Source organism: Myotis davidii, unplaced genomic scaffold (genome assembly GCF_000327345.1).
Source record: "Myotis davidii unplaced genomic scaffold, ASM32734v1 scaffold399, whole genome shotgun sequence".
NCBI classification, from domain to species: domain Eukaryota; kingdom Metazoa; phylum Chordata; class Mammalia; order Chiroptera; family Vespertilionidae; genus Myotis; species Myotis davidii.
In genome coordinates, this window is record NW_006292094.1 from 4,897,349 (window position 1) to 4,907,932 (window position 10,584).

At 41.4% G+C, this 10,584-nt stretch overlaps 1 protein-coding gene across 6 annotated transcripts in view; it reads left to right on the forward strand.

Annotated features, from left to right (window-relative positions):
• The window catches only part of RNF216 (ring finger protein 216), a 123,719-nt gene that overhangs the window by 21,844 nt on the left and 91,291 nt on the right, over positions 1-10,584 (forward strand). For 5 of the 6 annotated variants that reach the window (XM_015565124.1, XM_006765437.2, XM_015565125.1 and 2 more), the window contains 5 exons: positions 3,178-3,311; positions 4,003-4,854; positions 6,600-6,676; positions 7,044-7,146; positions 9,788-9,952. In XM_015565124.1, the coding sequence (XP_015420610.1) occupies positions 3,178-3,311; positions 4,003-4,854; positions 6,600-6,676; positions 7,044-7,146; positions 9,788-9,952 (1,331 nt within the window). The remainder of the gene's footprint in view (positions 1-3,177; positions 3,312-4,002; positions 4,855-6,599; positions 6,677-7,043; positions 7,147-9,787; positions 9,953-10,584) is intronic. The other variant, XM_006765439.2, reaches the window with a different exon arrangement.

The following is a 10,584-nucleotide window of genomic DNA, read 5'->3' on the forward strand; positions in this document are numbered from 1 at the left end:
CTGTTGTATTGTGAAAGCAGCTGTAGATCCTATTAATAAAGCTTAATATGCTAAGTGTCTGACCATTCGACCAGTCGCTGTGATGCGCACTGACCACCACGGGGCAGACGCTCCGACTAGTAGGTTAGCTTGCTGCTGGGGTCCAGCTTATCGGGACTGGGCAAGTCGGGCCAGACATGCCCTGGAGCCCTCCCAGGGTCCCTCCTGATCGTGCACCGGGCCTTTAGTAATATATTAATGAATGAGCATGACTGTGTACCAATAAGGACATGAAGTAAAAAGTACTCCTAAACTGCTGGTGGGAGTGTAAATTGGTGTAAACAATTTGGAAAATTGGCTTTGTCTACAAAAAGTGAACATAAGCTTTCCATCTGACCCATCAAAAAGTGTACCCAACTGAAATGAGTATACCCAGAGACATGTCCAAGAGTGTTCCTAACAGCATTGTCCAGGATAGCCAAGACTGGAACCAACCCAGATAATCCATCTGCTGAAGAATAATTAATTTAAGGAATAGTCATATAGTGGATTACATACAGCGAGGGAACTACTGCAACATGGATACATCTTGGATATATTATTTGTAAGAAAGCTAGAAACAAGAATATACTAAAAAAAACACACAAGGAAATTAAGAAATTTCCTTGCGGAGTTAAGAAATTCCTAATGTGCTAGAAATGTTGTATTTGCTGCCCTTAGTGATGGTGGTTTTACAGGTTACAGGTATGGACTTTTTGTATTATTAGTTCATGGAGTTATACACTTGATTCATAGACTTTGCTTTGCTATATATACTTTAATTTTTTTTAATATACTTTATTGATTTTTTACAGAGAGGAAGGGAGAGAGATAGAGAGTTAGAAACATCGATCAGCTGCCTCCTGCACATCTACTGGGGATGTGCCCGCAACCCAGGTACATGCCCTTGACTGGAATCGAACCTGGGACCTTTCAGTCCGCAGGCTGACGCTCTATCCACTGAGCCAAACCGGTTTTGGCTATACTGTAATTTTTTAAAGTATATTTTTAAAAGCTAATGTGTTTATGCAGTGTTGAGAATCTTGTCAACCATTGGGCTTCACTGTAAGATGATGGATTTCAAACCAGCTTTTTCATTGGGTCCTTTTTTGGGGCTTATTCTATCAGAGAAGAATCTACAGTTTCCTGCATGTGGAATCTAAGACTGCCAGCATTCAGGGAGCCAAGCAGCAGAGGGTAGTGGGGGTCTTATTCATTATGCTGTTTCAGTGGCACCCCTTTCCTTTCTTGACCCCAGCCTGGTGTCTAGTACCTCTCTGGCTCAGAAGCTAGAATGGACCTCCACAGGGTGGGTCTTCTGAATGGTCAAGTGAGAAGCTTGGCAAATTCTCTCCCCAAAATCAACGATAAAGTTAGACAAAATTGTCAAAAGCAACATTTAAAGACTGGAAATGACAAAAGACATACAGTAATTAAGAAAATCTAGGATTCTGCAGAATGAATTAGGCCACTTCTGATTGGCTGCCGTCTCTGCAGGTTGCATTTGAGCCTTCTCCACTCTGCTAGAGCTCTGGCCATCTGTTTATCTCTTGCCAGCTGTCGTCTCCCTTTCTCTTTGTGTACTTGAGAGTTTATGCTTTTAAGTTCCTTTACTATCATTTTCGTGAGGTTTCAGGAGGTAGTGATGATAATCACTTGAATTCATTTTGCCAGATTTAACCAGACGTCCTCTATCATGTACTTCCCAGGCCCTCTGTTCAATTGGTTAGATTTATAACTCTACTGTGTAGGTAGCAATGGACTTGAAATCAGGCAACTTTACTGTGTACTAAAATTGGCATTTTACGTGAGCTTTCTCCACTAATACAGTTACTTGAGGTAGGCACCATTGTTCACCCTTTTTTAATGTTGAGAAAACGTATGTTTAAAAAGATAGATAACAGCAGCCTTTTGCTAGCTGAGCCTGTGGTGGAGCTGAGATTTTAACCCAGCAATCTGACCTTAGAGCACACAGATTTAATCTGTTTTAAACCGCCATCCTGGCATTACCACAGCTCTGTTGCAGGAATGAAATGAGATAATTGATTTTAGATTGCTTTTCAAATTGTTCGGTTGGTACCATAAAATACATATATGAGGCATTAACCTTTAGGAAGGTTAGAGCTTTAATGTAATGGAGAAATTTCAAAATTTGTAATGTGAGACCTCTTTCAAAATTTGTAATGTGAAATCAATCAAAATTATTGATTTTTTACAGAGGGGAAGGGAGAAGCGTAGAGAGAAACATAGATGAGAGAGAAACATCGATCAGCTGCCTCCTGCACAACCCCTACTGGGCATGTGCCCGCAACCAAGGTAACATGCCCTTGACCAGAATCGAACCTGGGACCTTTCAGTCCGCAGCCGATGATCTACCCACTGAGCCAAACCGGGTAGGGCTCTTTTTTCTTAAATATTTATTTTCTAGCACAGTTAGTGCACTTTCACTTCATTGTCCATTTTAGCTTTAACAGTCCCATGGAGCTATACAGGAAAAAATATCAGATATTCAATAATTCACATCCAACATGATCTATCTTCAAACAAATTAAAGGAGTATAGGCAAACAGAATTACTATATCTAGATAATATTTAGTTCTAGTTATATTTAAAAAGAAACTAGGAAAGTTAAATTGCTTCCTATCAAAGATGCTATAGCAGTGTTTGGTTAAAACATTGAAATATGTTTCTATAAATGATACTTAAGGTTATGGCTAAGACGAGCACATCTTAATATTTTAAATCTTAAAAATTTTACTATTTTGAGTGAAATTTTTTTCAGACCTATCAGTTTGAATGACAGTGTTTTATTCCCTGGGAGGATTAGACATGAGGGTAGGTATGATTTCAATTTTAAGAAATTGACAGAGTCATCAACAGATTTTTCCAGCCGAGTATAAGAAAAAGTTGATAAGGAATTGTTAAAGAAAAGAGCATAAGGAATTGTCAGATTTTCTCAGGTGGTTCCCAAAATGTATTGTTGGCAAAGATCAGCATGGAAACATGGCTCTTAATGCTTAGGTAAGTGTCACTTGAGGAGATACCACTAGCCACGAACTTGGCTTTAGACATGACCTTTTGCATCCCAAAACTGAAATCTAAAGAACAGAATGTGATTGTGCCCACCTCCTGATAACAGTATTTTCTGCCTGTTTTCAGACTGGATCAGTCTCAGAGATGGACCCATCACCATTTCTGATGACTCTGATGAAGATGGAGTTCCAATGATGGTCACCTCAGCTTCTCAGCAACATGACGAAGAGGACCTGGATGATGATGTCATCCTGACAGAAGTGAGTTTTCTTAAACTTAACCCATGATGAGCATAAGGATATACATTATTTATTTATTTTTAATTGTATTTATTTTTTTAAGAGAGATAGAGCAAGAGAAACATCGATATGAGAGAGAAGCATCGCTTGGTTGCCTCCCTCACGAACCCCAACCAGGGATTGAACCCACAACCGGAGCATGTGCCCTGACGGGGAATTGAATCACTGATCCTTCGTTGCACAGGACGATACTCAACCAATTGAGCCACACTGGCCAGGGCTACATTTTTTATTTTAGTAAATAATGCCAAATTACTAATTTCATTGCCAGAGTCCCATAGCCTTACCAATGCTTGCTGTTATCTAAATTTTTCTAGTCTTGTGGGGAGGGAAAAAACTTGTTTTTCATTTTTTTAATGTGTTGTCATTTTTCATTATTTTCTCTCCAGTAGTTTCTGTTGTAGTGGTTTTAAATGAAATTATAATTCAAACTATAATTCAGACTTCAATATAAGAATGGCTACTTTTATTCTGATAGTGAATATAGTATGATCCGATTTCAGTGCTACCACAAGTGTGAAGGATAAATTTTGTGGATGAAGGTGTTTTTGTTTCTTTTCTGTCCTATCTCAGAAGCTGCATATAAGTACATAAGGAGGCCATAGACATAGGAAAGAAATTGAATTATTATTAAAATTTCATTTTTTCTTAGACAAGTAAACCTCAGACATCACGACCCAATCTCATCAAACCAGCTGCCCAGTGGCAAGATCTCAAAAGTTGGGGAGAAGAAAGGCCTAAAAAGTCTAGAGCAGCCTTTGAATCAAATAAGAACAACTATTTTGCAGTGTATAACGGCTCATTGTTTAATTCTGGGGCACAGGATGATTCTGAGGATGACTACGATGAATTTCTGGATCTTGGGCCTCCTGGAGTTTCTGAATTCATTAATCCAAGTGGCCAAACAGAAAGAGAGCCCAAGCCTGGACCAAGTCATAACCAAGCAACAAATGATATTGTCAACCCCGGATCAGGGCCAAAAATCATCTGGAGAAAAAATGGCCTTATTCCAGATAATGATCCTTTGGACACTCAGAACCAATCATCTGAAGACTCAGAGACAGACCTTCTATCAAACCTCGGAGACTCGACTGATATGTTAGATGATCAGACCATCGAAGACGACTGCTGGTTAGAAAATCCTCCTTACTTCCAGTCTCTAAACCAACAGCCCCGTGAGAGAGCAAACCAGGTTGTTCCTCAGGAGCGGCAGCCCGAAGCAGAACTGGGCCCGTTGTTCTATCAGCATGAGCCCCTTGGCCTGGCTTTTCCAAGGCCGGCTTTTCCAAGACCAGAACCCCAGCACGACGGCATTCCAGGCCCCTCTTCTCAGCCCGCCCATCTTCTAGGAGAGCTTGAAGACCAACAGCTAGCAATAGACGACGACGAGCCAGGCCCAGCCTTTCCCCTACAAGGATCTCAGGAGCCCAATTTGGAAAACCTTTGGGAGCAAGAAGCTAATGAAGTAGACCAAGAAGTTGTTGCAATATTAGTGGAAGAAACAGTAAGTTTGATTTCATTAAGTAAATAAGTATAGACACTAAATATACTGAGTTTCCTTTTATTGCAGAAACATTGTGTGTGTGGACTTCACTTTCCTAAGGGGTACATTTATAGAATAGAAGAGAAACATGAAAATTAAATCAGAATTTCTTAATCTATTTTTAAACTCCCAGCAAGCCCTTTGGGATTCTAGCTGTAGATTATGGATAACTTGGTGCTGTCATAAGAGCAATCCCCCCAGTAAACCTTAAAGCAGGTTTACCAGATTACCTAGAGTTGCACTGTCCAATGTGTAGGCTCATGCAGCTGGTTAAGTTTAAATGTCTATAAAATTTAAAGTTTTGTTTTCAGTGCCACCCATCACATGTTAAGTGTTCGATGGCCACATGGGCTGAACAGCTACTACATCGGAAAGCACAGAGTAGAACATTTCCATCTTTGTAAAAGTTCTGTTGGCTAACATTGATCTAAATAGTAGGACAGCCCGGTTAGTGTGGCTCAGTGATTGAGTGTCGACCTATGAACTAGGAAGTCACAGATAGATTCCTGGTCAGGACACATGCCTGGGTTTTGGGCTCAGTCCCCAGATGGGGTGTGCAGGAGGCAGCCGATTGACTCTTTCATCATTAATGTTTCTGTCTCTCTCTCTCTCTCTCTCTCTCTCTCTGTCTCTCTCTGTCTCTCTCTCCCTTTTCTCATCACAATGACAATATATTTTTTAAAAAATAAAAGTAGCCGTGGCCGGTTTGGCTCAGTGGATAGAGCATCAGCCTGCGACTGAAAGGTCCCAGGTTTGATTCCGGTCAAAGGCATGTACCTTCGTTGTGGGCACATCCCCAGTGGGAAGTGTGCAGGAGGTGGCTGATCGATGTTTCTCTCTCATCAGTGTTTCTAACTCTCTATCTCTCTCCCTTCCTCTCTGTAAAAAAAAAAAATCAATTAAATAAATAAATAAGTAAATAAATAAATAAGAAGTAGTGCAGAGCCGTGGCCAAGTAGCTCGGTTGATTAGAGCATCATCCGATATACCAAGGTTGTGGGCTCGATCCCACTCAGCCAATGAACGCATAAATAAGTGGAACAACAAATTAATGTTTCTCTCTCTCCCTCTCAAAAAAATTAACAGGACAGGGCTTTATGTCCTGATTCTGCTTCCCATTGCCTTTGAGCACTCTCTTAACCCTCCTCACTAGATTTTTTCATTTGGCCCACTAGGTTGTGTGCTTCCTGCGGGTAAGCACTAGATTGCACTTTATTCCACTTTGAATCCCTTTGCCTGGGCAGAAATGTTCCATATTTATTGAAAGAATGAAGGACCAGGTGATCTCCAGGGATCTTTCCATATTCTATATAGAAGATAAATCTGGGCACCTGGTGTGAAGTTTTAAGCCAGACACAAACTTGCTTTATAGCTCTTTCCTAGTTTGTAATTATTTGACATCTGTGTGTGTGTGTGTGTGCACGTGTGTGTGTGTTGTATATTGATTTCAGAGAGGAAGGGAGAGAGAAACATCAATGATGAGAGAGAATCATTGATTAACTGCGTCCTGCACGCCCCCTACTGGGGATTGAGCCCACAATCTGGGCACGTGCTGCCCTTGACTGGAATGGAACTCGGGACCCTTCAGTCCACAGGCCAACTTTCTATCCACTGAGCCACACCAGCTAGGGCTGCCATCTGGTTTTTATTGCAGTTTGAAAACATTCTAATGGATGAAATGTACAGAATGTTTTATTCCTTTTCAGGAAGCAAGATTTCCAGATGTAGCAACTGGCTATATTGAGGAATTAATTCATTTGAAGAATTATTATGATTTGAATGTGTGAGTATACCACCATGCCTTTCTTTCTTTTTTTATTGTAGTAAAACAAAAATTTATAATTTAACCATTTTTTGAAAAAATATATTTTTATTGATTTCAGAGAGGGAAGGAGAGAGAGATAGAAACATTGATGATGAGAGAGAATCATTGATTGACTGCCTCCTGCACTCCCCACACCAGGGATCAGGACCACAACCTAGGCACATGCCTTGACCAGGAATCAAACTGTAACCTCCTGGTTCATAGGTCAATGCTCAACCAATGCGCCACACCGGCCGGGCAGGACTTCATTTTTCAAACATTTTGAATCAATGGGCAAGTGTGGGATTTGGAAGCAGTATGAAAATAACCTCATTTATTTTTGCAGACTTTGTAATTTTCTTCTGGAAAACCCAGATTATCCAAAGAGAGAAGATCGAGTCATTATCAACCCTAGTAGCAGCCTGCTTGCTAGTCAAGATGAGCTAAAGGCAAGTGTTGAGTTCTTGTTTGCAGTCTCTATCTGGAAATGCTCTGCTTCTTTTCATCATCTTTATGAGAAGAAAGTGCTTTGTCAGGACACATTTTTAAAGACTAGCCAGGAAAATAGGATTAGTGGGATTTACCCATCTGAGCCACTTTGAATTCTGAATTTAATTCTTCCCTTTCTCACAAAAAATTAAACAAATCCTCCATATCTCTCATCCTACAAAGTAAGTTCCTAAAATGAAACAAGAATTGGCCAGAATTTTTTGTATCACCTCATGTTATTTGTATCACCTCAATGTTATTTTTTAACATTGAAAATTGAAAACATGAAGTTTTAAATATGAGTCCTGTTGAAAGATTTCATATTGATCACCTATATATCCAGCAGTATTTTAAAAGTTAACATTTTACTGTATCCACATTGCCACCTATCTGTCCCTCTATCAGTAGCTCTTTCTTTTATTTCATTTCATTATAATGTATTTAAAAGTAAATCTCAAAAGCATTGATATACTGCCGAAAACATACTTCAGCCTGCAGATCATTGCCTAGAGTTCAGTATCTGTTTATAGTTTTTTGTTTGTTTTGTCCTCACCCAAAGATATGTTTATTGATTTTAGAGAGGAAGGGGGAGAGAAAGAGAAACATTGATTGACTGCTTCCCATACACACCCCAACCAGGGATTGAACTCACAACCCAGGTACATGCCCTGACTGGGAATCGAACCCACAACCTTTTGGTGAATGGGATGATGCTCCATCGAACTTAGCCACCTGGCCAAGGCTGTTTATGGTTTTTTGGTTTTTTATTTATTTATTACTCATTTCAGAGGAAGGGAAAGGGGGAGAGAGAGAAACATCAGTGATGAGAGGGAATCATGGAGGGGCTGCCTCCTGCACGCCCCCCCACTGGGGATTGAGCCCACAACCTGGGCCTGGGCCCGACCAAGAATCCAACTGCAACCACTGAGCCACATCTGCTGGACTGTTTATTGTTTGTTTGTTTGTTTTTAAATATATTTTATTGATTTTTTTACAGAGAGGAAGGGAGAGAGATAGAGAGTTAGAAACATCAATGAGAGAGAAACATCGATCAGCTGCCTCCTGCACACCCCCTACGGGGGATGTGCCCGAAACCAAGGTACATGCCCTTGACCGGAATCGAACCCGGGACCCTTCAGTCCGCAGGCTGACACTCGATCCACTGAGCCAAATCAGTTAGGGCTGTTTATTGTTTTGATGTAAGATTTATATTCAATGCATACACCTGTGTAACCAAATCATGTATCAAAATATAAAGTTTGACTTTTTATTTTTTTATTTCTTAATATATTTTATTGATTTTTTACAGAGGAAGGGAGAGAGATAGAGAGTCAGAAACATCAATGAGAGAGAAACATTGATCAGTTGCCTCCTGCACACCCCCTACTGGGGATGTGCCCGCAACCAAGGTACATGCCCTTGGCCGGAATCGAATCTGGGACCTTTCAGTCCGCAGGCCGACACTCTGTCCCCTGACCCAAACCGGTTACAGCTAAAGTTTGACTTTTTAAATCCTAATCATTATCACCCTGACTGGTAGCTCAACTGTTTGAAGCATTAGCCTATATTTGATTCCCAGTCAGGGCACATACCAAGTTGCAGGTTCATTTCTCTCTCTTACCCTCTCCCTCATCCGCCCTTTCCATTCCTCTCAAAGCAATAAACATATCCTCCAGTGAAGATTTTTTAAAAAAATTCTTGCCTCGCCAAAACCGGTTTGGCTCAGTGGATGGAGCGTCGGCCTGCGGACTGAAGGGTCCCGGGTTCGATTCCGGTCAAGGACATGTACCTGGGTTGCGGGCACATCCCCAGTAGGAGATGTGCAGGAGGCAGCTGATCGATGTTTCTCTCTCATCGATGTTTCCAACTCTCTATCTCTCTCCCTTCCTCTCTGTAAAAAATCAATAAAATATATTTAAAAAAAAAATTCTTGCCTGACCTATCTGACCAGTGGTTAGAGCGTTGGCCCACACACCCTAGGATTGCAGGTTCCATTCCCCGTCAAGGGCACGTACATGGGTTGTAATTTCCCCAGCCTAGTCAAGACGTGTGGAAGGCAACCAATTGAGGTGACTCTCTCACACTGATGTTTCTCTCCTTTCTCTCCCTTTCCCTCTCCCTTCTACTCTCTCTAGAATCAATGGAAAAAATCCTCCCATGAGGATTAACAAAAAAATATGTATATATCTTAATCATTATCTTTTATTGCGGTCCAAACGAGCATTTAAGATAAGAGGTGAAGGAAAACATAGTTTGGAACTGCCTCATTGGGGTCTGTTGCTCCATCTTTCTATTCCCCACAAATTCTTTTGAGTTACCTCTTTTACGTATTTTATAGCAGGAAAAATTTAATTTTCTAAACATTTTGTGGAAAGAAGATGGCTGAAAGATTGGGTTCAAATCCCCAGCTATACTTTTTTACTAGTAAACTAGTCTCCAGACTCCAGATAGTCATTTAACTTCTCTGAATCACCATTTCTTCATCTCTGTTCAGGGCTGGTAACCTCTTTATGAGTAATTATGAATGAGATTGTTCTTTAGTCAGCAATCCTTCACATGATTTCCTCTGGCCTCTAATGCTGTGCCTCTCTCTCGTTTCAGTTGCCTAAGATAGACTTCTTTGACTATTCTAAATTGGCTCCTCTGGACCAGCGCTGCTTCATCCAAGCTGCTGACCTCCTGATGGCCGACTTCAAAATGCTCAGCAGCCAGGACATCAAGTGGGCCCTGCATGAGCTCAAAGGACACTATGCAATCACCCGAAAGGTGCTCTACTTCAGCTTCCTGGTGGGGTCAGGAAGACGACTGCCTGTAATAACCAAGGAAGAGTTCAGCTTGTAGAAATGGGGATGGTTTATGATGGCAAAGGGCTAAGGGGTTTGTCAGGGTGAAGATAAATAGACAAAGGCATTTGCTGATTAGGAGGAACTGAATGAAAATAAATAATATATTAGAAGCAGGGAAGTTCTGGCTTGACCATAAAGACAAGGGTACTGCATTTTATCTTGAAATGCAGGATGTGTTCCCGTGCTGCTCCTCCCCAATGTGCTTTCTGGCTTAGGGCAGGCCACACAGTCCTGTCCCAAGTAGCTTCGCTATCAGGTCCCTGAGGCGGGGTTTGTAAAGAGCCCAGGAACGCAGCACTGCCCTGGGAGTGGTGGTTTGCCTCAGAAGAGAGTTGGCAGTCCGTTGAAAGTGTCCACGGACTCTAGGGCCCTAAATAAGACTCCCCTGAGGGCCTTTGTCCCAAGGCTTAGAAGAGTGCTGGTCACTCGCGGGTAACGCAGACATGCCTCATTAGTGACATCTGCACAGCACCTGTTTCGTGGCGGTCAGGACAGAAGAGCACCAACAGGTGTTTGGCTTGTTCCTCTTCCTCTCCTGCTGTGAAATCCATT